Source organism: Canis aureus, chromosome 9 (assembly GCF_053574225.1).
Source record: "Canis aureus isolate CA01 chromosome 9, VMU_Caureus_v.1.0, whole genome shotgun sequence".
In the NCBI taxonomy this organism is placed as follows: Eukaryota; Metazoa; Chordata; class Mammalia; order Carnivora; family Canidae; genus Canis; species Canis aureus.
The window spans coordinates 75,748,843-75,774,719 of NC_135619.1; the positions used below are offsets into that span (position 1 = coordinate 75,748,843).

General features: G+C 69.0%; 1 protein-coding gene across 3 annotated transcripts; it reads left to right on the plus strand.

The window, feature by feature from the left end:
- On the plus strand, nt 1-25,877 carry CEP170B (centrosomal protein 170B). Of its 3 annotated transcripts, none has more exons than XM_077910815.1 (19): nt 1-110; nt 2,765-2,896; nt 10,195-10,284; nt 11,834-11,912; nt 12,626-12,684; nt 13,724-13,862; nt 14,579-14,683; nt 14,830-15,312; nt 15,604-16,328; nt 16,408-16,578; nt 17,047-17,137; nt 17,316-19,022; nt 20,185-20,428; nt 22,379-22,538; nt 22,837-22,980; nt 23,117-23,205; nt 23,560-23,653; nt 23,756-23,807; nt 23,937-25,877. In XM_077910815.1, exons 2-19 carry the CDS (start codon nt 2,792-2,794, stop codon nt 24,170-24,172), a joined length of 4,773 nt encoding a protein of 1,590 aa, XP_077766941.1. In that variant the 5' UTR covers nt 1-110; nt 2,765-2,791; the 3' UTR covers nt 24,173-25,877. The 3 variants fall into 3 exon arrangements, with proteins under 3 accessions (XP_077766941.1, XP_077766943.1, XP_077766942.1); XM_077910817.1 differs by lacking the exon at nt 1-110 and adding an exon at nt 8,476-8,608 and having other exon boundaries at nt 2,759-2,896; XM_077910816.1 differs by lacking the exon at nt 1-110 and having other exon boundaries at nt 20,290-20,428.

Sequence of the window (25,877 nt, forward strand, 5' to 3'; positions counted from 1 at the left end):
CATGTCCTAGGCGGCGGCCCCGCCCAGCGCTCGGCCGGCGGGCGGGAGGGCCGGGGCCGGGGCCGGGGCCGGGGCCGGGCCGAGCGGGGCCGCGCCGGGCCGAGCCGCAGGTAAGAGCGCGCCCCGCGCCCCGAGCCCCGAGCCCCGCGCCCCGCGCCCGCCGGGGCCTCCTGCGCCCGCACCTGCGCCTGCGGGGCCGCGCGGGGGGCGGGCGGGGCGCGGGCCCTCGGGGCCGGACAAAGGCGTGGGCCGCGGCGCACCTGGCGGGGGGGGGTCCCCGCCGGCGGGAGGGGCCGGGGCGCGGGTTCGCGGCCCGCGGGGGGCGCAGGCCGGGCGCCGGCGGATCCAGAGGGCGCCCCCGCCCCGCGGTCCCCCCCGCGGCCTCCCGTCGCCGTGTCGCCGCCGCCCCTGCCTCCTGGCGCGGCCCGGCCCGGCCTCCGTGGCGGTGCCCCCGCCGCCCGCCGCCCGCCGCCCGGCCCCGGCCCCGGCCCCATCCCGCTCCCCCCTCCCTCGGGCCGGGGCGCGGGGGCAGCTTGGGGTGTTGCCGCTCCCCCTCGCAGCGCCGGCCGCAGGCGGTGTGGGAACAGCCCAGCTCGCGGCCGAGCGGGTCGGGAAGGGCTGCTGGTGGCGGCGGGCCCGGCCCTGGCAGCGCCGCAGAGCCGGCTCGGGCCTGGGCCTCCCCAGGCTGTAAGGCGGCGCCCTCCGCCGGGTGGGGTCGCGGCCCGTGGGGGTGGCAGGTGATGGAGGAGGGGCGTGGGGGCTGGGAAGTGCGGTGATGGGGCAGGAGCTGGGCCCAGGCTTCCCCTCCCCCCACCGCGGGAGGAGGGGCCTTAGAGGAGGTTGGGGCTGCCGAGGCCTCCGGAGCCCTGGGGGGGGCAGGTCCCCTCCCCCTCGGCCTCCAGGGCCCAGCGCTCCGGGTGGACTCTGAGGCCGCGCCTGGGCTCCGGGGAGGGGGTTCCGGCCGCCCTGTCCTGGGGCGCTGGGGCGGGGCTTTCCTGGTGTTCCCACCTGCTCGCCCCAGGTGCCCTGTGGGTGTGCTGAGGGATACGCGGGCACTTGGACCGTCATGGACCGTGGTCCTGGTGGTGGCCTCGCTCACCGCCGCCCGGGAAGGGGGCTGAGGCTGGGCCTCTGGGGTGGGAACCGCAGGGGCGGGGGATCCCCCCACTGCTCCCGCTGTCACTTCTCTCCCTCATCGTCTGACCTCCCTCTGTGCTCTGTCCTCGGAGTCCCATTGTGACCCCAGGACCTCCCCGGCTGGCCACCGCACCCACCCACGCCCTTGCGCCATGTGCTCTGCCCAGTGCTCCGTGCCCGGCATCTTTGAAGTTGTTCATGACTTATAGGCCAGGCGGCCACGTTTTCATTTTGTGCTGAGCCTCCCAGAGATGAGGCAGGTCCTGGAACTACCCTTTGGCTCCAGCACACGCCCAGGACTCCCCGAGCCTTGTGACCCCCGCATCTACACCGGTAACTTCCTCTGCTTGCAGCGCAGTCCCCAGATGTTGACAAGCCCGCTTCCATCCATCTGCTTCCTCTCCCGCTCCTGCTCCTGGTGGGCATTGCTCAGATGATGCCTTCCCCAGGAGCCTTCCCAGACACCCCGCCCCGTCCCATCCCCCCACACCCACTGCTTCATTTTTCCTCTGGGACACTCACACCTTCTCAGAGCCTCTCACCTTTGCTGTCTGCCTCCCCAGCTGGCGGGAAGGCGGGTGATGCAGGTCACAGGGGGCTCAGAGCCCAGGGCACCCCTTGGCACACATGCAGTGCTCGGGGTGGGATCTATCCTGTGTGTGTGTTTGTGCAGAGAAGAGTGGCCAGGACGCCTGTGGGTGGTGCTCTGGGTACGCATGGAGGCCCTGTGCACACGTGTGTCCTGTGAGTGTGTGCATATTTGGTGCCCGTGCACCTGTGCTGCTGGAGCCACACAGCTCTGCCCTGGGTGAGCGGGGCACCTATGTGAGAGCGCGGGCAGGCTGGCTGCCCCAGAGCCTGGTGTCGAGGTGGCATGGGCCCTTGCTGTCACTCAGATTGCCCCCACCGTGCCTCGCCAGCTACCATGGCACTTGCCTGCCCATCTTGACCATACCAGCCCTTCCTACCTCTCCTTCACTGATGCCCGCAGGGCCTTGTAGGCCCCGGAGCCTGATGCCTCCGTTACCTGGTGCTGTCCTGGCCTGGGGACCTCTGCGGGATGGCCACGGTGGCAATACAGGGATGTTGGATCTCCTGTAAGCGATCGCTGTATTGATGGCTCAGAGTTCCTGTCTTCAGCTGTCCCCCACCCCCTGGCCCTCCTGCCAGGCCCACCCCAGAGTGTCTGGTGGGGGAAATAGGTCCTCTGATTCAGAGTTTGTGTCCAGGGCGGGGTCAGGCCCTGTACACCTGGCATTGTGGGGACCCTGATGGCCATGGCAAGTCCCACTCGAGAGCTGTTCTTCGTTGGGTCATGAGGAAGTGTGCGGCTCCACACGTGGACAGTGTGGCCCGTGCCTCATGGACTCAACGCCGGGTACCTGGGTTGGGGGGACAGAGCACAAGGGAAGGCCAGGAGAACTTAGCTGGGGAAGGCGTCCACAGGGGCAGGCGCACTCCAGGGAGGGCGGTGGCCTCGTGCGGCTGGGCCCAGTGTCTCCAGTGGCGGCCGCTGTGCTGCCACGGGGGTGCTTGGACGTCAGGGGGCGGATCTGCGCCGGGCCTTTCGCGTCCAGGGGCTGGGACCCAGGAAGGGAAGCCTGCTCTGACGCCTCCTTCCCCTCAGGGCCAGACGGGCCTTGCCAGCGCCAAGATGAGTGTCACCTCCTGGTTCCTGGTGAGCAGCAGCGGCACCCGCCACCGGCTCCCGCGAGAGCTCATCTTCGTGGGGCGTGATGAGTGTGAGCTCATGCTGCAGGTGAGTGTGAGCATCTCTGGGGCAGAGGAGGCAGGGGCGGGCCCAGGGCAGGACAGCGCCCGTCCTCCCTGCTGCAGGAGCCTGCTGAGAGCCCTGGAGGCAGCCGAGTGCTGCGTGCCTCCGCCTGGGCCTCCGCCTCGCCTGGGACCCACGGGGGGCGAGTGCAGGCCTGCGTGTGCGCTCACAGGCCAGTCTCGCCTCCGCGTGTCGGGGCTTTCCTGACAGGAGGTCGTTCAGGCTTCTGTCAGGTTCTCAAGGCATCGGGCACCCACCTTTGGAAGGTGCTGGAAAGTGGACCTATCCGTGGTTTTGTTGTCTGGGGCCCCCCTGGGCCGTGGCAGACTGGGGAACCGTGAGGCCCACTCTGGCCGTCAGAGCTGTCCGAGGGGAGGCTGGCGCCCCTTGAGGCACCCAGGTAGAAAAGGGTGGTGGCACCAGCACCCCGTGCACTTGGCAAGCAGGACCTTTAAGCCCTGGTCTCAGAGTCTGGGTCTGGCTGTTTGGGAACGAGGACGGAGGGGAGGTGGACTGACCCTACAGGGTTCCCCTTAGTTCAGCCGTCCTTTGCGCTGCTCCCCATGGGGGTGGTCCAGCCGGGCCTCCTGCAGCCCTGGCCCCTGCCCCCACGCTCACGCCCCCCATTATGGGACCCCCAGAAGGAGACACGTGTCCTGGGTGCAGGGTGAGGCCTCGCTCAGGCCCTGGTTCCCTGTGCCAGCCGGGCTGCTACTGCCCACTCCTGGGACGCGAGGGGCTCAGGCTGCAGATGGGGGGCTCAGGCCCCCCACACGCAGATGGCAGATGTCGTCTGTCTCCCTCTCCTGAGGGCGAGCCTGTCCCTGTCTGGACCCCCTGGCTTCTCCGCAAAGGTCCTCAGACTTGGTTGACTAGACCGGCCAAGCTCCCGCATCTGTCTGCTTGCTGGGCCGCCTGGTGTCTGCGGCTTGGCACAGCCTGTCCCCTTATTTCTCTTCCCGCTGTTGGATGCTGGAGAGGCCGCGTCAGGGACTGTCCGGGGACGGGCAGGTGTCTCTGTGAAGCCTGAGGTGTATCTCTGAGGCCTGTTGGGCACCCACCTCCTCGGCCACCGCTCAGGTTTGCCGGTGTTGGGAAGCAGTGGCCTGAGGACAGGGGAGCAGCAGGCAGGTGGCGCCAGTCAGGCTTCTTCACGGCGTCAAAACGTCCCTCTTCCTCTTCCGTTGTCGCCTGGCATGAAGTAGTCTTGATTTAAAGACCGTTTACAAATATGAAGAGCAGGTGCAGGCTGCGGGGTGCACCCCTGGCCCCCCGAGCCCCCAGAGCACGCGGTCCACACGGAGCAGGTGCAGGCTGCGGGGTGCACCCCTGGCCCCCCGAGCCCCCAGAGCACGTGGTCCACACGAAGCAGCTGCAGGCTGCGGGGTGCACCCCTGGCCCCCCGAGCCCCCAGAGCACACGGTCCACACGGAGCAGCTGCAGACTGCGGGGTGCACCCCTGGCCCCCTGAGCCCCCGGAACACGCAGTCCACACAGAGCAGCTGCAGGCTGAGGGGTGCACCCCTGTCCCCCGAGGCCCCAGAGTAGCAGTCTACACAGCAGGTGCAGGCTGCGGGTTGTACCCCAGGCCCCCCGAGCGGCCCAGGTGAGGCCTGGATGTGGCCAGCTGCTCCCTCATGGTGTCGTGTAACATGACCCCCGTTCTCTGTCATTGGAAGCAGACCCGAAAGTGTGCTGGGTCCCTGACCCCTGGCAAGGTGCTGTGGCTGTGAGGCATGTTGATGCCTTCTCCGGTCTCCCTAGGGTGGCCAGGAGGACCTCTTGGAGGCGGCACTTGACAGGGGCCTGCAGATCCTGGAAGGCTGTGGGTGCCCGGGGCCCAGCGTGCGTGGTCTTCCCGCCCTGTCCTGCCCTTCCTGCTCTGTCCCCCCGCACCAGGCCCTCACTCTGTTTGCCGCCCTTCGCAGGTGCCGGTGGAGAGGCCTCTGGCTCGGGAGGCAGGGGTCAGGGCGCTCAGAGCGAGTTTGGGTCCAGTTCCTGGTTCTGGTTCGTCAGTGGTGGAGCCTTGAGCGGGGCAGGAGCAGCAGGGGCTTCTCAGCCCTTTATGCGGGGCAGCCCTTGGCTCGGCTGCACCCGTGTTCCTGCCCTGGCTGTCCTCCAGCAGTTGGGGAAACTGAGGCCCCAGGAGATCGTGTGGGTGTAGAGTGAGCACCAGGATGCTGTCCAGCCCCTGCAGCCTCCCGCTCTGCCTGGGCCCTGAGCATACTGGGCGGTCCCCCCCTGTGTCTCCTGGAGGTTCCGTCACACCCTTGCCTTAGATTCCACATCTGCTCAGGTGGCTCACACGGTGTCCTTGCCTGTCCTGTCCCCAGCCTCCAGCTCCCTGTGCCCAAGCTCTGTGCTACCGAGCAAAACCCATCAGCCCCCGTCCTCTGCAGCAGGGTCCCTGCCAGTGGTCCAGGGACGAGGCCTGACTTTCCCTCTCCCTTACCTGTGCTTGGGCATCCCCTGGTGGCGCTGCTGCCACACCCTGGGTCAGGGACACACACCAGTGGATCCCGGCCTTGTCCTACAGCTGCCTCATCGCAGCCCCTCTGCCGGGCGCCCTCCCCTGCGCGTCCTCACCAGCCCGCTCCTCCTCACCCCCTCCCTGCCTCGTGCTCCCGGAGGGCCCGGGCCTCCCCTCTGCGGGGTCCATGCTTCATACCCGTGTTGTCACTCAGCAGTTGTGATGGAGCACCACACTGTCCTGCCACCGGGAGGGCCACGCAGAGACCCTGCCCCTGGGGTCACCACGCCAGGGGTGGGGCCGGCCACACACATGTGAGCAGGGACCTGATGATTCCCCGGGGGAGAAGGTGAAGGAGGTGGCGCTGGGAACGGGATGGGGGACGAGGGGCCGACTGGACGCTCAGGAGGACAAGGGGCCCAGGGGGCCCGCAGGGGTGAGGCTGGGGAGCAGAGGCCTTTCCAGGGGGCCCGTGCCGCGAATTAGGCAAGAGGGGCTGTGGCTTGGACCTCAGGGGGCAGAGGGAGTGTGGGGGGCATCCTGGAGGCAGAGCCGGCCAGCCTGGCCCCGTGCCCCCCAGGCTCTCCAGCAGCCACCGTGTCCCGTGCAGTGCCAGCCTGGCCCCGAGCTGGTGCCCTGCCGGGGTGCTAGACGCCGCACATGTGCGTGGGTGCAGGCCCAGGTCTGCCGGGTGCAGAGCCGAGGCCACCTGCCATGGGTCTTGCCCTGGGGTGGGGGGGTGCTCCGGGGCACGGCGGGTGCCTGTGCATGTGTGTGTGCGCCCACGTGCCATTGTGTGCTTGTGCACAGATGCCTGCCCTGCGACTGCCCAGTTCGCCCCGTAGGAGTGTGTGGCAGCCGGGCTCCGTCTGGAGACCCCCACCCCGAGAGGGCAGGCGGGGAGCCCCCTGGGCGCTTGCAGCCCCGCCAGGGCGATGTCGGGGTGCGCTGGCAGGAGGCTGTGCCCAGAGCCCCGGCTTCTGGCCGCTGCCGGGATCAGGCTGTTCCAGGCAGGGCCCTTTTTCCACACAGGGTCACATAAAGTTTGGAAACATGTCTTTATTCTTTTTAAAGTGAGTATAATTAGACCTTTTCCCAAAAATCTATGTTGGGAGCTTCTCAGGGCCCTTTTATTAGCCTGTTTCACAATATTTCCCATCACGCGTGGCACAGCTGCTTTCTGCATCTGTATCCTGTTTTTTTTTTTTTTTTTTTTTAAAGATTTTATTTATTTATTCACGAGAGACAGAGAGAGAGGCAGAGACCCAGGCAGAGGGGGAAGCAGGTTTCCCACAGGAGCCTGATGTGGGACTCGATCCCAGGAGCCGGGATCACGCCCTGGGCTGAGGCAGAGGCTCACCCGCTGAACCACGGGGCGTCCCCTGGTTTGTGTCCTGTTAAGTCTCTGATCCAGGACAAGGGGCTGCTCTGCCTTCTGTGCTGGGCTGCCTGGCCTCCGAGGTGTGGATCTGGGGCCGGCTGCTGGCTCGGGGCCCGGCGCTGGGAGGGTGGCTTCTGGAGCTGGGGCCCCTCTCTGCCTGTTCCCCACCGGGCCTGGTGCTACCTGCAGCCTGGGAGGGGGGCTTTGCAGGAGATGTGCCTGGTGCTGGAGCCCCAGTCATGGGTGGAGGGTAGGTCTGGGGACTAGATGGGGCAGCCCAGGCTCTGGGTGCAAATGGTGGGGGGCACTGCAGGGTCCAAGGAGCCAGAAGGCAGGGCGGGTGGGAAGGTGGGCACAGGCAGGGTGGCAGTCCTGGGCAAAGGACCCAGGTCCAAGAATGGGCATGGCCTCTCCAGAGCCCACAGGGCGGTCTGGCCAGAGGGCAGGGCAGGGCAGGGAGGAGGTTTAGAGAGGCCTCTTGGACCTGTGGCTCATGGACGAGGCCAGCCTTTCCTCCCGGGCTGGCCGGGGGCCTCAGAAGTTTCTGCAGAAGAACGATGGGCTGGACCAAGGGCTGGGAGGATGGGAGAAAGGGGGCCGCAGGGGGTGATAGGTTGCAGAGGAGGGCCGGTGGGTGCCCGGGGCAAGGGGCTGTGTGGGAGCAGCCGGACGCCCGGCTACTGGCATTCCTAGGGGAAGGCTGCAGGGCCAGGGGGGCGGGGAGGGGGGTCTGGTTTGGCCCGGCCAGGCTTGAGCTGCCCAGAAGGTGCTGGGGTGTGTCCAGGGGCTGGAGGTCTGAGGCTCGGGGAGAGAAGGGAGTTGTTCAGGCTGGGAGGTCAGCCCGGAGGCCCCTGGAGGGGGTTCCTCCTTGGCAGAGGTGGCGTCCGAGCCTGAGGGATGGCGTGCCCTCCTGCTGCCCGCCCGGTCCGCCTTGGGCCAGCCTGTGTCACCCCGCGTGCTGGTGTGGAGCTGGCAAGAGCCCCGTGGCCACCCCTTCCCAGGCCTGCAGCACCCCCGAGCGCTGATACCTGGCGGCAAGGAGGCCAGGGCCCGCCCTCAGACAGGGCTGAGGTGGGCAGCTGGGCTGTTCTCGAGAAAGGGTGCAGAACCCCAGACCCCTCACCAGTTCTCTCAGCTGCCGGGCTGGACTGTAGGAGTCGCGGTCGCTGACTCACAGGGCGCCCAGAGGGGTGGTTCACTGGCTTGGGGGGAGACGAGCCCGAGCGCTCAGGCTCCCCCACGTGGCTGCTGGTTCTTGCCGACCCCACTGCAGCCAGGAGACCGAGGCCCAGGTAAGGGATGCTGGGGGCCCCCTGCACCCGCACCCCCGCCTGTGCCAGGTGGCGGGCCTGCCGTACAGGGTCACCCTTTGGGGGTAGGTGAGCACTGGGCGGAGCCACACCCGGCACAGGCAGGGGAGTCTGATGGAGGAGGGGGTGCCTGGCATCCAGGGAAGAGGCTGTGGCCGGAGTGGCCAGGAGCTGTCTGACCGTGAGCGCCAACTTTGGGTGAGGAGTTCGGGATGGGGGCAGAGGTGAGGTCTGGGGGGAGAGGCAGTAGGTCTCACGGTTGGACACGGGTCAGATACCCACTGCTGTGGGAGCAGATGAGTTGGCACCAGGACCCCCACCAGGCTATCCTGGGGGCTTCGTAGGGCAGATGCTTGCAGCGGGCTGTGCTGCTGACCCGTGCTTCCCTGGCTCCCTTGGGCAGCACTGGGGCACATGGCCCAGGGGTGGCCTCTGTGTCAGGGAGGCTCCGGCTGGCCCCACTGACCGCTCTACCCACTGGATCGCCCCTGCACCTCTGCTTCCTTCCAGAGGACTGAAGGTCCACGCAGGATGAGGTATGGGTCCTGCGTCCCATTCCCTCCTCGTGCCACCCCCCTCCAGCTCCCCCACTGCGGCAGCATCCCTGTGGGCCCAGCTGGCCACCTGGGGAGTGCAGGCAGGGCTGGAGCATGTTGCCTACTGCTTGGGCTGAGGGCCACAGCCCCTACAAGCCCTGCCCGCTGCGGGCTGCCCTCCAGGGCACCTGGCACGTCGGCCAAGCTGAGTGACCCGGGACAGGGCAGGGCTAGGCCACAGCCTATGCTCACCCCCACCGCAACCTTGCTGTGCCCTAGGGGTGTCTAGGCCTTGGGAGGGTGCTGGGGCCTCCCCTGGAAACCAGGGAGCAAGTGGGCTGTGTGGAGGGCTGGCCGCCTCGGGGAGGGAGGGTCTGGGCACACAGCTGTGAGCTGAGAGCCCTGGTGGTATGGTGACGCAGGGACTCAGGTGTTGGGCCACCCTCTCGCGGGTTAGGGGCCATCCTGTCCCTCGCCGTGGAGAGCTGGTGTGCAGCCCTGTCCCCATGCATGTGACCTGGAGGTAGGTCTGGGTGTCCTGTGGAGGCCCCGTCTGGCAGGACCACAGGGTCCCGTACTGTCATCCTGGCAGGTCTGGACATCTCCTAGGTTGGCCATTTCTGCTGGCCTCTCCAGGGCCTGGTCCCCAGGCCTGTGTCTCCTTAGGTGGCGGAAGAGGGATGCAGGGGCCACCCAGGGATGCCCAGGGCCTCCAGCAGAGTGGATGTGGGGTGGGCAGTGGTGCTGTGCTCTGTGCCAAGACCGCGGGCCTCGTGGCTGCGCTGGCCATGCCTGAGCAAACAATGTGACCCCACGAGCCCGTCCCTGTCTCTGCACCGCGAGCCTGGCAGTGGAGAGGTGTGGTGGGGACTTGCGTGTGCTCTTCTGACTGAGGGGGCGGGGTGCGTCCTGGGAGCTGTCATGGGAGGTCTGGTGGCCAGGGAAAGTTGGAAGTGCTCAGCTCTTATGTGTGCGCACTTGCACGTGTGCGCGCGCGCTTGCACGTGGGCGGCAGGGTGTGCTTAGGACATGTGTGAGCCCTGTGCATGCAGGCACATAGCTGTAGGGTCTGAGACCCATCCTGCATGTGTGTGACCATCGCTTGGAGAGGCTGTGCCCCTGAGGGGCTGCCCAGGAGTGGGGGGGCCTCTCCCTGAGCCCCCAGCCTCTCCAGCCCCCCTGTGGTCTCTGCCTGCCCTCACCCGCCCTTGGGAGTGAGCAGCATGTCCCAGATGAGCAGAGGTTCTCAGCCCTGCCCCGGCTGACCCAGGGATCTGGCCCACGGGTGCCACAGAGGGCTGCACAGAAGAGGAGGGGTTTGGGTGGCAGTGGGGCGGGAGCACCTGCCCTTGGCATCTCAGCAAGTCCCTGTGGCCTGTTCCAGCGGCTGAGACAGCTGGCGCAGTCAAGCCTGGGTGGGCTGTCCGGGAGTCGGGGCGCGGGCCGGGTGCTGCGGGCTCCCAGGCCCCGTGGCCAGTGTCGGCATTGCCGGGCGGTGGAGGACGGGGCTCCCGTGGGGCGTTCCCCCGCCTCCTGGGCCTCACCTCGCCAGGAAGGCCAGCTGACGGCCGTCTGTGTGTCCCCAGTCCCGCAGCGTGGACAAGCAGCATGCCGTCATCAACTACGACCAGGACAGGGACGAGCACTGGGTGAAGGACCTGGGAAGCCTGAACGGGGTGAGTGCGAGAGGTGCTGGTGCTGCCCCGCCCCCTGTGCCGGCCCCGCCCCTCTCCTGGCCCCGCCCCCTTGCTGGCCCCGCCCCCTCCAGCCCATCTCCCTTCCCTGTGCCGGCCCCGCCCCTCTTCAGGACCCCGCCCCTTACTGGCCCCGCCCCCTCCGCAGCTCCCTTCCCTGTGCCGGCCCCGCCCCTCTCCTGGCCCCGCCCCTCGCTGGCCCCGCCCCCTCCACAGTCTCCATTCCCTGTGCCGGCCCCGCCCCCAGGACCCCGCCCCTCTTTGGCTCCGCCCCTCCAGGCCCCGCCCCCTCCAGCACATCTCCATTCCCTTGCTGGCCCCGCCCCTCTCACGCCCTTTCTGCCTCCCTCCCTCTCCTGCGGGCCCCGCCCTCCCTTCGTGGTGTCCCGCGTTCAGAACACCCTGTCCCCCATAGTAGCCCCGCCTGTGTTCCTCACCCCAGCTTCTTCCCCACCCTGCCCCTCACATCATGACCTACTCCTCCGCCTTGGCCCCCCCCTCCTCGTGACCTCCTCCCTGTGCTGGCCTCCCCTCTCCGCCCCCCTGCAGCTCTGCCCACCTGCTCTGGTCCTTTCCCCTTGGGGACCGCATCCCTCTGCTCTGTCCCCACCTGGCCTCCTCCCGGATCTCGTGCTTAGGTGGGGGGAAGCCACCTTCAGGTGCAGTGGCTCCATGGCCTCCTTGGGAGGGCTTCCCGCAGGGCAGGGTTGTTCTGGGGGGAGGGCCCTAGGGTGTGCAGGGGAGGCGGGCCTCCTGCGGACTGGGATACCCCGTCCTGGGGGATGCGGGACCCCTGAGCAGGGAGGGGTCCAGTGTGGCGGTGCTCGGGTCTGCCTGCTGCCCTGTCCCGCCCAGCTCGGGCCGCCAGCCGTCTCCATCCCGAGCTCGCCTCCACTCGGGGCCCCCGGGCGGTGTCTGCCCCCCCCAGCCCCTCCTCTGTGGGCCCTCCTGTCAGATACAGTAGCCCGACCTGAGTGGGGCTGCGGGGGCAGTGAGCGTCCGTGTTGCCCATCCCTGCACACCACGGCCCTGGCCCGGGACACCGCCCTGTGCACCCACCTCCTGCTCGGCTCCCGGGACCCTCCTCTGTCCCGTCCCCAGTCCTCCACGCTTCTGGTTTCTTCCACCAAACTCTGGCACAGTGGCCCTGCCTGAGCCACATCTGTCTTCCCGCTGTCACCTGGGCTGCCGCAGAGGCCTCAGGCGTGTTGGGCGCTCACACATCTGGCCACAGCGTGGTGTCAGTGGCCAGTTAGAGCCCCTGGTGCAGGGAAGAGGATCTCTGGGGAGCAGGCATCACCGAGCCCAGCCAGCCCTGCCGCGGGGCCACTGCCACCCCAGGGTCCCGGGGTGCTGGGCGAGTCCAGTCCTTCAGCGGCCGCCTGTCCTGTGGTCCCTTCGGGGTGTGACGCTGGGTGCACGTGCATCAGAGAGACAGTGCCTGGCCCAGAGCAGCTTGGAGGGAGGGGGACCCCAGAGCCGTTGCCCTGCCCGTTGCTGGCCTGGCCCTCTCACCCGTCTCCCCCCGCAGACGTTCGTGAATGATGTGCGCATCCCGGACCAGAAGTACATCACGCTGAAGCTCCATGACGTCATCCGATTCGGCTACGATATCCTTTCCTGGCAGTGGTGGGGGCCTCAGTGGGCGCAGCAGGGGCCCGCCGGTGTGCGAGGGTAGTGGGCATGACCCCAGGCGGGGCTCCAGCCCCTTCCCCCGACAGAAGCCCCCCATCACAGGCACCTGCTTCCTGCCTCCTGGTCTGAGCTCACACAGGACTTCAGGAAAAGTGAGCCCTCCCTGGGACCCAGGGTCCCCGGTGACCTGGGGGCTGCCCGGATGTGGCATTCTGTGCTTCCGCCCCGAGGAGCATGCTTCCCCTGGGGCCCCACACGCATGGCGGGAGCGTGTCCTCTTCTCTGCCTGCCTCGGCTGCCACTCGTGGGCCCAGACACCATCTGAAGCCCCCCCCCAACGCCTAGAACCTGGGGAGGCCAGGGCTGAGGGGTGGTTTGGGATGGGAGCTGGGGCCCCACCTGGCTTCGGGCACATCCCCTGCCTGCCCTGCCCTGTCCTGCCCTTGCGGTGAGGGGCTAAAGGACACAGTCATGCGCGTGTGTGCTGCTTGTCCGAGCAGGTGCAGTGTGGACACACGCTAGGTGCACAGGTGGGTGTGGGGGGCAGCGCGGTCCCCCCAGGCCTCCCCTCTCCGTCGGACTCGATCAGGAGCTGTCTGGTCTCTCCCTGCGGAGAAGGCCCGCCCCACGTGACCCCATGCCCCCATCCAAGCTCTTCTGCTCCGGGTTCGCCTTAACTCGCTGTCACATTCCAACATGTACGTACTGGAGCGTGTGCAGCACCGGGTCCCCGAGGAGGCGCTCAGGGTCAGTGCCCGCACTCAGCCCAGGGCCCCGCGGCCCCGCACCCCGCCGCCCCGCCCCCGCCCGGCGCTCCCATATCTCTTGGCTGCCTCGGCCTGGCTGTGGTGCCATGAGTCAGCCTGGCCCGGCCTGTCCTGCAGGATGGCCCGGTCTAGCAGGTGGGGGAGATAGTCGCTCCCCGCCCTCCCGGCTGTCGCGGCTGGCGGGCGTGGAGAGGAGACTGCGGTACCTGGCTGGGGGCGGGGAGGACCGCGGCGAGGCTATCACAGGTGGTAGCCGGAACCGGCAGGAGGGGAAGCCTCTGGGGACAGCCCTGGGGGACTCCTGGGTGATGAGTGCCTTCGGGTACTCCCCGTTGGGGCTTGAGGGACCTGGGTCGGGGGCCATGGTGGGAGGACTCCGCTCTGGCTCATTTGGTGGGAGTCATGGAGCATCGACCTGGGGCCACTGCCCAGAGCTTTGCCCAGGAACCCTGCGTGGAACCCTGCGTGGGGGAGACTAGCCTTGGCCCCGAGCTGTGGGCAGCACGGGCAGTGTGGGCGGCCTGCCCAGAGTCACAGGGCCAGTGTGACCCTGGCCCTGACAGCTGCAGAGCTCAGCCAGGTGGGGCCGCTGCACGCACACGCCCTCACACGTGTGCACACACAGGCACACACACAGAGCTACACGGTGTGCCCACATAGACCACTGCTGCCCGCCTCTCGTGGCCCCTGAGCCGCTGACCCCATGGCCTGGGGCCTGTCCCCACCCCTCTGTGTCTCCTGAGTGGGGGTTATGAACCACTTCTGATAGCTGCTGCCCACTCCAGGCTCCTTCCTGGAAGCTTTGTGTTCCTGAGGACCTCCCCCCCCCTGCCCCCCGCCCAGGCTGGGGCAAGGACCCCTGGCTTTGAGCCTCAGGATGTCACCTCCACGGGAGTCATGAAGGAGACCTCCTGGCGTGAGGGGCAGTGCAGGCCGTCTCTGGACCAAGAGGGAGGCGGGCTGCCCTGGGTGTCCTCCTGGAGTGGGCCCTGCCCTCACCCCTGCCTCACTGCCCACAGCACGAGAAGTATACCAGCCAGCTGCAGGTGAGCATCAAGGGCCCGGCACCCAGGAAGGGCGAAGCGCTGCCCCAGCACCCCCCGTACTGCGAGTCCTTGGGTCCCAGGCCAGAGAGGGGGGACCGGAGGCCAGGAACAGGTAGGGCAGCATGGCATAGGGCCTGGGAGGGAGGTGCACACGGGCCTGCCCCCCACGGGCCTCCCCGTGACCTGCCTCATCTGGGTCACGCTCCCCTCCCAGCACAGCCCCTCCACCCGCCAGCCTCCTGGGCTCATGGCATCCCGGCGGGCACAGCACAAAGCTGCCCTCGGGTGAGCTCAGGCACCCATGCACCCACACCTCTGCACCCCAAGACACACCCACCTGTGCACACAGCACCCCTGAGACCCGTGTGGTCTGGTCAGCCTGCGGGGGGCCCAGCCTTCAGGGTCGGCCCTCTGTGACTTGAGTCGTTTACAGACCCTGGAGAGAGACCCGCCCTGGCTGTGGACTCTGCTGTCCTGTCCTTCTGGCAGGCAGGCTCTGGGGGCAGAGGGCTCAGGCAGGGCTGGGGGGTTGCCTGCCTCAGGATGGGGCAGCTGAGGACTGTCTGCCCCAGGTGAGCCTCCTCCACAGGGAGGCCTGGGCGGGGCTGGGGACAGCGAGGGTCACAGACTCACAGCGGTCGCTCACCACAGATGTGGAAACGGGCCTCAGGGTGATGACGCTGGAGCACTGGGGCAGGGGGGCCTGGGCTGAGATGGGAGGTGAGGCCAGGGTCCCTCCAGGACCTAGGGCTTGCCCAGCCCCGGGTCTCCCCTCCTGGTCTGCGTTGGGGCCACAGCGACCCAGGGTCAAACGCTCTCCTTGTGCAGAGGCAGCGGCCTACCGCACCCCCCTGTACGGGCAGCCCTCCTGGTGGGGAGAAGATGATGGTGGCACCCCGCCCGAGGAGCGGCGCCAGGAGGAGCCCTACGCAGGTGGGTCCCAGAGGTCGCTAGAGCTCCTGAAGGCGGCCTGGCCTGGAAATGCCCGCTGGGGGAGACCGAGCGGACAGTCCTGGCGGGGCAGGTGGGCGGGCGTTGCCACCCTGGGGCCCCCAAGGACATGTTCCTCCCTCCCCCAGAGCGGCCCAAGGAGCTGGCGCAGCAGGACGGGGAGCTCCCCGGGACGATGCCTGGCTTCCGGGCCTCGGTGGAGCCTCAGAGCTACTCATTCAGGCGGGAGCCCAGTTACTTTGAGATCCCCACGAAGGAGGCCCCGCCGCCGCCGCCACGGCCCCCCGAGGTGCCGGCGCAGGAGGCACCCACCAAGGAAGGGGAGCCGGGCGGGGCGGCCCCCGTAGTGCAGAGCCACGCCTCCTTCACCATCGAGTTTGACGACTGCAGCCCCGGCAAGGTGAAGATCAAGGACCACGTGACCAAGTTCTCCCTGCGCCAGAGGAGGCCGCCGGGCAAGGAGGCCGCACCTGCGGAGGCCGTGTCCGCGGAGACCAAGGTGGCCGACTGGCTGGTGCAGAATGACCCGAGCCTGCTGTGCCGGGCCGGCCCCGGCGACGACCGTCACAGCACCAAGAGCGACCTGCCGGTCCACACCCGCACCCTCAAGGGTGAGTGCTGGGCTGGCGGGCCCAGCATGGGGCTCCGGACCTGCCGCGGGGCGTCCCCACCGGCCTCAGTGCTTGCCCGCTGGCGGTTCCTTGCTGAAGACCTGCCTCCGCGAGGGGGCAGTCCCTCGTGTTCCCCTCGCTCATCTTGGCCACGCGTGGTGGCTTCCGTGAGATGGGCGCTGTGTCCCCAGCCACACGTGACAGCTTGGGCATGGGGTGAAGAGCCCCCCACCCCTCAGATCGCTGCATCCTTTCTCTTGGCCTGACGAGTTGCGGTTCCCCCACCCCCAGGCCACAAGCATGAGGACGGCACCCAGAGTGACTCGGAGGACCCCGCGGCCAAGGCGGCGGCAGCGGTGGTGGCCGGGGTCCCTGCGGAGGGCAGCGGGGCGCAGGTGCGGCTGCAGAGGCAAATGAAGCGAGATCCCCAGGAGCTGCTGCACAACCAGCAGGCCTTTGTCATCGAGTTCTTTGACCAGGACACGCCGCGCAAGAAGCGCTCCCAGTCCTTCACGCACACCCCTCCCGGGGACCCCAAGGCCGACAAGCGCCGAGGCCCCGGGCCAGCCGACAAAGACCGCTCGGGCGTCCCTGCCCCGGCGCGGGGCACAGGCGGCAGCTCGGGGCCACAGCGGGCCAGCTCGCTCAAGCGGGAGAGGACAGAGGAGCGGCTGGGGGGGCCCTCGCCCACGCCCCGGGGCTCCGCGCGGCCCTTCGGCAGTGTGGGACGCCGCTCCCGTCTGGCCCAGGACTTCATGGCGCAGTGCCTGCGGGAGGGCTCCCCGGCCGCCCGGCCCGGCCCTGACAAGGCACCCCCAGCATCACCGGCCCCCGAGACACCCCGTGGGGCCAGCCCCGTGGCCCCGGCGACCCCGCCACCACCCCCCGCCGACCCCCAGCTGACCAAGGCGCGCAAACAGGACGAGGACGACAGCCTGAGTGATGCAGGGACCTACACCATCGAGACAGAGGTGCAGGACCCGGAGGTGGAGGAGGCCCGCCAGATGATCGACCAGGTCAGCACGGCAGGGCGGTGGGGGCCGGGCCGGGGGTGGGCCGGCACTGACCCGGGGGCCTGGCCATCCCTCCTGGCAGGTCTTTGGGGTACTCGAGTCTCCTGAGCTCTCCAGGGTGTCCTCCGCCACCTTCCGTCCCATCATCAGAGGGGACAGAGACGAGGCCGGCGACGGGGTAGCCCAGCGAATGGCCCTACTGCAGGAGTTTGCCTCCCGGTCAGCGGGCGTGGCCCCCCAAGGGGAGCTCCAGGTACCTGGGTCGCACGCTGCCTGGGGAGGGGCGGGGGCCCCCGCATCGGGGCCTGTGTGAGCTCGGAGGTCTTGCCTGTGTTGGATTCCAGGCCCCAGGGGAGGCTGGGTCCAACCTCCTGGGTAGTGTGCCCTGGCAGGTGGGCTGGGGCCCCCGCGTGGAGGGCTCAAGGGCGGGCCCGGAGGCCCCAAGTCAGGCTGGGCCCCTGGGTGTGTCCCGTGTACCCACAGGCAAGGCTGCGCTGAGTCACAGCGGCTGGCCTGTGAGCCCCTGAACCGGGCTCAGGTTAGGTAGTTGTGTTGGGGGCAAACGCAGGAGCGCATCGGGGTTTCCCGGCTGCGTCCGTGGGGGAGTGTGCCACGGGTAGAGATGGCATGGGTAGGGCCAGGTGTCAGGCGAGCTGCTGTGGCTGCCCGGGCACCTCCTGCCTCCCCTGCGGGAGACACACGCTTGCCCTTTGCTCTGCAGGGCCTCACGGTGCCGGGCTCTCCCGGGAGTCAGAAGTGGGTGTCCCGCTGGGCCAGCCTGGCCGACAGCTACTCAGACCCAGGCCTGGCAGGTGAGTGGTTCAGGCTCAGCGGTGGGCTGGGGCTGGGGCTGGGGCTGGGCTCAGGCCTTTTACTGGACCTGCTGGCGCGAGCGTGCCGGCCGAGTCTGGCGGAGGGCCGGGCGTCCCGTAGGCACCCAGGGCCCGCAGCCAGCGACCGCTCCCTACCAGGCTGCCCTTGTCTTTGCAGAGGAGAGCCCTGGGCGCAGAGCCGGGGAGCTCGAGGGGACCCTGCCTGTGCGCCAGCGACGGCTGCTCCCACAGCTGCCCAGCGACCGCGCAGACAGCCCTGGGGGCCCCGAGGCCACCAGGAGGAGCGGCCCCGGGCCACCAGAGCCAGGCAGTGAGCAGGCCGGCTGCTTCTTGGGCCAGGAGGACTTGGAGCCTGACAGCCTCAGCGATGCCAGCGGGTCGGACGGTGGGCGGGGCTCCGAGCGGGGTGGCGGCCCGCAAGAGGAGAGACGCCGGAGCCCCCAGGAGGGACTGGCATGGACAAAGGGCCGGCGCTCGCCGAGGGCCCCTGGAGAGCCAGCCCCCACCTCTTTCTTCATTGGGGACCAGAACGGGGAGACAGCCTTCCCCAGGAAACCTCTGGCTCCAGGGGAGGTGGAGGGCCCGGGGCGGGTGGCCCAGGCCAGCCCACCGGCGAGGGACAGCCTCTCCGTCGGCACCAGCGGGAGGATGGTGATCCAGCTGCGGACAGGGCGGTCCCCGGAGCCCGAGAGCCCCGCCCCGGCCTTGGTCCGGCAGGACAGCTTCAGCAAGGAGCCGGCTGGCGGCCCCCCAGCGCACGGCCAGCTGCCGCACATCTCCAGCCACCCCCTCCTGCAGGACCTGGCTGCCGCCCGGGCCTCGCGCATGGACCTGCACCCCCAGGACACCCACCTGATCCTGAAGGAGACAGAGACGGCCCTGGCCGCCCTGGAGGCCCGGCTGCTGTCCAGATCCGCGGAGGAGGCAGAGGGCCCCACGGGCAGTGCCCCCAGGCCGCCGGAGGACTCGCTGTCCGGGGACTCTGACGTGGACACGGCCAGCACTGTCAGTCTGCTCAGCGGGAAGAACGGGCCCAGCCCAACCAGCCCGCAGCCCGCGGGACCGCAGAGGGACAAGCCGCCGTCCCCGCAGGCAGCACAGGACCCGGGGGGTGTCGCCTTGAACAGCGCCCGTGAGCGGCTCTCGGACAAGCAGCGGCGCCCGCTGGGCCCGAGCGACGTGGGCCGCGTGGAGCCGGGGAGGCGCCTGGCCGTGCGGCGTGGCCCCGGGCCCCGGGGCTCCTCGGACTGGCCTGACGACGATCGGGGCTGTGGCCTGGCGCCCCCGCCTGGCGCCGACGCGGTCACCTCTGACCACGAGGCCCCCGGGGCCGCTGGGGCGGGGAGGCCAGGCCCTCGGCGGAAACCCACCGCCCCCGCCCCGCCGCCGCCGCCAGCTGCCCGGGAGGAGCAGAGCCGCGGCCCCGCCGGCTCCCAGAAGGCCCAGCAGGTGCTGACCCGCTCCAACAGCCTGTCCACCCCGCGGCCCACGCGGGCCTCCCGGCTGAGACGGGCCCGGCTGGGGGAGGCCTCGGACACAGAGGCTGCCGACGGGGAGCGGGGGCCCCCCGCCACCCCGGAGCCGGCGGGGCGGCCCGCCCCCGAGCAGGCCAAGAAGCTGTCGCGCCTGGACATCCTGGCCATGCCCCGGAAGCGGGCCGGCTCCTTCACAGGGCCCAGCGACTCCGAGGCGGCCCCCGCGCGGGCTGGCTTCTCCGGCCGCAGCGTCGAGTTGTACTGCTCGGGCCGCAAGCCCGTCATGGCCGAGGCTCGGGCCGCCGCCAAGAAGGCCGCCAGCGCCACCGCGGTCCCCCGCCAGCCCTTTAGCAGGGCGCGCCCGGGCAGTGCCCGATACTCGTCACCCAGTGAGTGCCGGGAGCAGGCGGGTGGCCCCGGGCCCAGGCAGCCGGGGCGGAGGGTGCGCAGCTTGCCCCGTTCCCGTAGGCGGGCCCGTCTCCACGGACGCACACACCAACCGTGTGCATGTGTGACCACCCTCGGGGAGCCAGGATGGAGGGCTCCGCGGCTGCGCGCCAGGCCTCGGGCTTGGGGTGCTCTGCCCTCGGCTGCCCTGCCAGGGCGTGCGGGATGCCGTGGCGGGGGAGGGCTGTGTCCACCCCCCACACCCCCCAGGCAGAGGCCCCGTGCAGCCTGTGGCCTGTGCATGTGCGTGGCCAGCAGGGACAGTGCTGTGGCCGCGGGTGCTTCGCTGCTGCCCCGGGGGGCTGCGTGTGTGTGCGTGTGTGTGCATGTGTGTGCATGTGTGTGCGTGTGTGCATGTCTGCTCGTGTGCTCAGCCAGGCCAGTCGTCCGAGTGAGCTGAACATAGGCTCTGCTGGCCCAGCTCCTCAGGGCTCGTGAGGCTGCTGAGGTGGGGCTCCCCCTGCCTCCTGGGTCCACTAGGGGCGCCGAGTGCTGAGGGGCAGGGTCCGCTGCAGGCAGGGATGGGCGGGGACGGTGGTGGCAGGCCGAGGACCGCTGCTGGTGGGAGCCCGCTGCCCCTCCACTGCTTTTTTGGCTGCGTGTGTTTGCTGCCACCGCGGGGCCCCAGAGCAGGGTGGGTGAGGAGCCAGGTCCGAGGGGCAGGCGGGCAAGGGAGGGGGCTGCGGGGGCCGAGCTCAGTCACCCTCGGGTCCCACCCAGGCCTGGGGCCAGTCCACGTGGGGAGGGCTGCCCTGATTTGGGGCATCTCTGGGTGTAACGCTGCCCTGCCACCACGCCTGCCACCTCCCATCTGATGGGTACAGACCGTCCCCGTGGCCTCTGCCCATAGGCCGACCAGCCCCAGGCCCGTGGAAATGCCAGGCTGCCCCCGCCTCCCGCCTCTGGGCCGCTGGTGGCCTCCAGGCCCTGGAGCTCTGCAGCTGCTGGCGCTTCAGCTAAAGGGCCTCTGGGCATGGGTGGGGGGCCGGCGGCAGCGTGGCTTTGCGCAGCGTTGGGCCCTTGCCTGGGACCCCGGGGCTGCCACGGGGTGCTGAGCTGCCACTCTGTTCTGTTCTTGCTTCTGGAACCGATTCGCGCTCCCAGGCACGCGCCGCCGGCAGCAGGGCTCGGATTGCACGTCCACGTCCGAGGAGGAGTACGGCTCCCACCACGGCTCCCCCAAACACACACGCTCCCATGCCTCTACAGCCACGCAGACCCCGCGGGCTGGCGGCTCTGGCCGCGCGCGACCCCGGGCGCCCAGCCTCCGGGACACGGATGACGAGGAGGAAGACCCTGACCCCTACGGCTTTATCGTGCAGACGGCGGAGATCGCCGAGATCGCCAGGTGAGCGGTGCAAGCGGAGCCGCTGAGCGGGCCGCGCCTCCCTTAGGGCCAGAGCGCCCCTTGGGCCGGGACTGGGCTGGAGGCTCTGTCCGCCTGAGCTCTGCTTGTCGGGGGGTGGGTGCGGTTATTGGGGGCTTGGATCCTGGGTGGGCGGATGGGTCCCAGGAGGGCGGATGAGTACTGGGTGTGTGGATGGATCCGGGAGGGCGGATGGATACTGGGTATGTGGATGGATCCGGGTGGGCAGATGGGTCCTGGGAGGGCAGATGGATACTGGGTGCGTGGATGGGTCCCGGGTGCATGGATGGATCCCGGGTGGGCGGATGGGTACCAGGTGTGTGGATGGATCCTGGGTGCGTAGCTGGATCCTGGGTGGGTGGATGGGTACTGGGTGCGTGGATGGATCCCGGGTGTGTGGATGGATCCTGGGTGGGTCGATGGGTCCCAGGTAAGCAGTTGGGTCCTGGGAGGGCAGATGGGTACCAGGTGCGTAGATGGATCCTGGGTGGGCGGATGGGTCCCCGATGCGTGGATGGATATCAGGTGGGCGGGCAGGTGGGTGGAGGCAGATTTCAGAAGAATGCCCGATCTCTGGTATGAGGAAGAACTGTATTATTTTTGTTAAAGATCATGTTTCTCGTGTGGTCGTTCCCTGGGTCAGCTCCAGGGCAGGAGCTGGGAGGCTGGTGCAGAGGCGGTGGGACTAGAGGGCAGTGCTTGGCTGAGCAGTGGTCAGTGCCACGGTGGTTGGGCTCTGCGGGGCTCGTGCAGGGGCAGGAGGAGTCCGGGGCTTTAGGGTGAACGGCGGGTGTTTGGTGCTGAGGCTGCTGAGCTTCTAGAAAGAGGTGACCAGAGGCAGGTGGTTCCTGGGCGAATGGCCCGTGGGGATGCAGGCACAGAGAGGACACAGGCCACGGTGGCTCAAGGTTGAGCGGGGAGGGCCTGCGGGGCATGAGGGGGGCCAGGGATGGCGGCTCCCAGGACACGGAGGGAGGGCAGCGGCTGACGATGGGGCGGACTGCCGAGGCGGGCTCCTCAGAGGTGAGGGGCGTGCAGAGGAGGGGGGGTGGGCGGCCCCTGTGGGCCTCGGGGTCTCTGCTTCCCGAGTGGGCAAGCTTGGGCATCCTGCCCGGCTGGGGGCTGGCACTAAGGCAGGGGTGCACGCCCATGTGGCATCACTGTGACTTTAGGGATGTCCTGTGTTTTTCAGTGTAGGGAGAGTGGGTGCAGTTGGGGGACCCCCATCTCGAGGGGTCTAGGTCAGCCATGCTGGGGGTAGGTGGCGGTTGGAACGGTTTTCTCCAGCCGTGCTCGGCATTTCTGGGAGGGACTGAGCATGGTGGCCGTGCCAGGCAGGGGTGCAGGTGCCATTCGGAGTGGATGGGCCCTCAGGGCCGGTTGGGAGGCGCCCTGGGCAGTGCTGGGACGATGGAGGCTGGAGGTCGGGGCCTTGTGGGCCTCGGAGGCCCCGTTGCTGGGGCAACTGCAGGCATCCATGTGCCAAGGAAGCTTCCAGGTGGAGCTCGTAACCCCTGTCGAGTGAAGGAGGTGGTGGTGCACAGTGACAGGGGACTCCTGTACCCCAGCCTGGGCCGAGGGCTCAGGTGACACAGGACAGGCTGGTTGTGGGACCTCTGTGCCTGCCCGCCCTTCCTGCCTGGCCCCAGCCCCACCCCTGCCACGCTTCCTGGGACCTCCCTTCGGGGCCCTGTGAGGTCTGGCATTGCCAGTGGCCGGGTGGGCGCAGTTGGGGTCAGGCTGGAGGCTGCACACCCCCGACCCCTAACCCTCACCCAGCACCTGCCTCTGGGGCAGGACGCCTGCCTGCACCTGCGAGGGGAGGTCGGCCCGGGGAGGGATCCATCAGGCCGCTGCTTCCCGACCTCCCCAACACGGGCGCTCGGCCCAGGGGGACCCGACAGGACCTGCCTTCTTTCCTGCGGGCTGCAGGCTGAGCCAGACACTGGTGAAGGACGTGGCCATCCTCGCCCGGGAGATCCACGACGTGGCTGGGGACGGTGACTCGCTGGGCTCACCGGGGCCCGCCCGCAGCCCCTCTCTCAGCAACGTGCCCAGCACACCTGCTTCGACCATCTCTGCCCGTGAGGAGGTGAGCCTGGCCGCCACCCTGCTGAGGTCTGGCCCACCCCCGGCCTTCAGGCAGCTCCTTGCACAGGCAGTCTCAGCCAGGGGTACTCGCCGAGGCCGTGTGTCCTGTGCTCGGCTCCCCACACGGCCACCCCGGAGCACAGGATCCAGGACCCCCTGTGTTTGGGGGTAGGGGCATCCCGGGGCCCGAGTCTGCTCAGTCCCCCTACTGTCACGGCAGGGGAGGGACATGGTCTGCCCCTGTGGGTGGATGCCCCCTGCCCCCAGGAGGGCTGACACCACCCTGCCCCTGTCTACAGCTGGTACAACGCATCCCCGAGGCCAGCCTCAACTTCCAGAAGGTGCCACCCGGCTCCCTGAGCTCTCGAGACGTGGACCAGAACATGAACGACCGCTGTGAGGACCCCCTCGCCAGCAAGATGCGGCCCCGGAGCCGCGAGGAGGCAGGTCACCCCACCTACCCCGCAGAAAGCTGGCCTGGCTGCGCGCACAGGGCCCTCCAGGCTGGGTGTTGGGGTGCACCAGGGAGCAGGGCCTTCCGGGGGTCCCGGGTGCCACGCTAACGCCTGGTCCTTGCAGGTGATCTTTGACAACCTGATGCTGAACCCAGTGTCCCAGCTGTCTCACGCCATCCGGGAGAACACGGAGCACCTGGCCGAGAAGATGAAGTGCGTGGGGCCCCCGGGCTCTGAAGGGCGGTGGGAGCTGCCCCGCCAGCCTCCCCTCAGACGCAGACGCTAACATGCGCCCAAAGCCAGGACCGCCCGGGGGGTGCTCATGCGCACGCGCGCACCTGGGCCTGGCAGCCGGCACACCCTGCACCCACCCCAGAGCCCCCGGGACGACCCCAGTACTCCCCACGTCAGGCCCAGAGATGGAGACTCTGCTTCTGGCCAGCCCACTCCTGCCCTGGGCCTCTGTTCCCCCGTGGGCACGGACGGGGAGGGGTGGGGGCAGCGGGCTGGGTGCGCTTGTGTAGGTTCCAACCTCCCTGTCCTGTTTGCTCCCCCCCTCGGTGGCAGGATCCTCTTTCAGAACACAGGGCGAGCCTGGGAGGAGCTAGAAGCCAGAATCAACTCGGAGAACGAGGTGCCCATCCTGAAGACGTCCAACAAGGTGAGGGCCGCCCCCGCCGCCGCCAAACAGCCTCCTGGCTGCAGGGAGTGGGGGGTCCCCGTGGCGGTCCTGCTCCATGCACCCCCTCCCACCCACTTCCAGGAGATCAGCTCCATCCTGAAAGAACTGAGACGCGTGCAGAAGCAGCTGGAAGGTGGGTATGGTCCAGATGTGCGGGCGAGGCCGCCGGTGCTGCTCGCCGTGGCGCCCGCAGAGGGAGGCCGGGTGGGTGTGGGAGGCAGGGCAGGACCCACCGGCCGGCCTGACCCTTCACCCCCCGCAGTCATCAACGCCATCGTGGACCCCAGCGGGAACCTGGACCTGCTGACCGGGAACCGCGGCTCCGGGGGCTCGGCCCAGCTTGGGAAGGGCCGGCCGGCTGCCCAGAGTCCATCCTCGCCCCCCTTGGCCCTGCCTCTGAGGAGCTTCCCGCAGCGGGGCACCTGCGGGTCCCCTGGCCTCCCGGACCCCGCCTTCCTCCCCGACTTCCTCCCCGACGCAGAGAGGTTCCTGATCTAGGCGCGGGCCGGGGCGGCCTCCCCGTGGCCCCGGGTCTGGCGCCTCCAGCCTCTCTGCCGGCCGCTGCGGCCCCTCCCGGCTGCGGACGGGTCGCCACAGAGACCCCCCACATGCCAGGACCCCGTGGGCAGGGCCTCCGTGCCCAGACTCCCTCCCTCGCTCCCGGCCAGCACCCCAGCGGGATGGCCCAGCCCCTGGGCTGCCCCTGCTGGCCTTCCGGCCCAGCTCCTGTCGTGGCCACTGCCGAGGGCTGGCGTCACAGGTGTGTACCCCGCGTCCTCTCCACTGCTGTTATTTCTGTCTGTAGCTTTTAAGGAAAGGCTGGTCTGTGCCACGGCAGCAGCCCCCGGGCCTAGAAGGCCCTCCTCCCGCCTCTCGCGCTGGGGTGCGTGCTCACCTGTCCCTCCCTGGGTGCTGGCCCGGGCCAGGCAGGGGAAGAGGGGCTGGGCCAGGGGTGGGGGGCGTCATTCAGTGCCAAACACGGAGCCGGGAGGGGCCCGTGAAGCCCCAGGACTCGAGGGCTCGGTGCGCCTGGCCAGGGCCCTCCAGCGGCCTCTGCCGCCTCGGCCCGGGCTGTGGCCCGTGGAGACGTTTGGGGCCGGAACCCCAGTACTTCAAGCCTTTGGTGCCAATGCAATTGCCAAACCTGCTGAGTGTGCAGGCTGCTGCCACACCGCTGTGCACACGGGCGTACACATGCCAGACACATGCGCCCACGCCCAGGCACACGTCCACACCGTGGGGCAGGTCTTCCCAACGAGGGCTGTGGGGCATCTGCACTTGGCTTCCTGCGGCTTTAGGCTGGGGGGGGGCAGCGAGCACTGGACCGCAGGGGCTGGAAACCAGGCTTCCGGCAGCTCCCTGGGCTGCACCCCTCCCCCAGCCCCCGTACCCCCTGACGCTGTGGGCATTACGTGGGTGCCTGCAGCCAGCTCTGAGCCCTGCAGGCTGCTGTGCTCCTGGTCCCGTGGGGGGTGGAGGGCAGGGAGAGGCCCCCAGGGACAGTTCTGCCTTCTCAGGGTTCTTTAAGCTGGGAACATGCCGGGTGGGCAGGGCGCGCCTCCCCGGGGCAAGAGGAGGCTGCTTCTGGAGCCTCTAAGCCAAAGAGCCCGTGGGCTGGGGCAGGTGGGGGCGGGGCTGGCCCACCCCGGCCGTTCCGGGGGGTCACTCCGCACCGTGCCCGGCGCCTGTGTGAGTGGCGATTGCGGGATGGGGCCCGGGGGCCAGTGGGTGTGAGTCCGGGCCGCCACGGGTGATGCGTGTGTCCGTGTTTACATTTAGCTGACTTGGAGTTGCGTGCATGGGTCCTGTCCCCCCCCACCGCCCCCGTGATGTTTACGTATGTGTGTGAGTGGGGACGGGGTTCCTGCCAGGACCCCGCCCCCCGGGCCTGCTGTGTCCACACGGAGGAGGCCTCCTGCATGCCCCGCACAGTCCCCTCCAGCCTGTCCCCTGGAGACCAACAGTGGCCATTCTCATCCACACGCACCCTCAGTGATCGCTGTACACTTTTTTTTATTCACAAATTCCCGTTCCTCCCCCTCCAGCCTTTGACTTGGGATCGGTAACTTATTTGTCTGGCTTCTTGGAGGTACTTCTGTATGTTTGTCCTCAGGCGGTCTTACGGATGTCTTTCAGAAAATGGTTATTTTATATGAGTTGTCATGGAATTTGTTCTAATAAATCATTCTATCACATGGCGAGA

Bases quoted from the DNA above. Each gene is read 5' to 3' on its own strand.
- CEP170B (XM_077910815.1), top strand. From the start codon at position 2,792: ATGAGTGTCACCTCCTGGTTCCTGGTGAGCAGCAGCGGCACCCGCCAC. The intron at 13,863-14,578 runs GTAGGGCAGCAT...CTCCTTGTGCAG, and splicing joins GGACCGGAGGCCAGGAACAG to AGGCAGCGGCCTACCGCACC. The intron at 14,684-14,829 runs GTGGGTCCCAGA...TCCCTCCCCCAG, and splicing joins CCAGGAGGAGCCCTACGCAG to AGCGGCCCAAGGAGCTGGCG.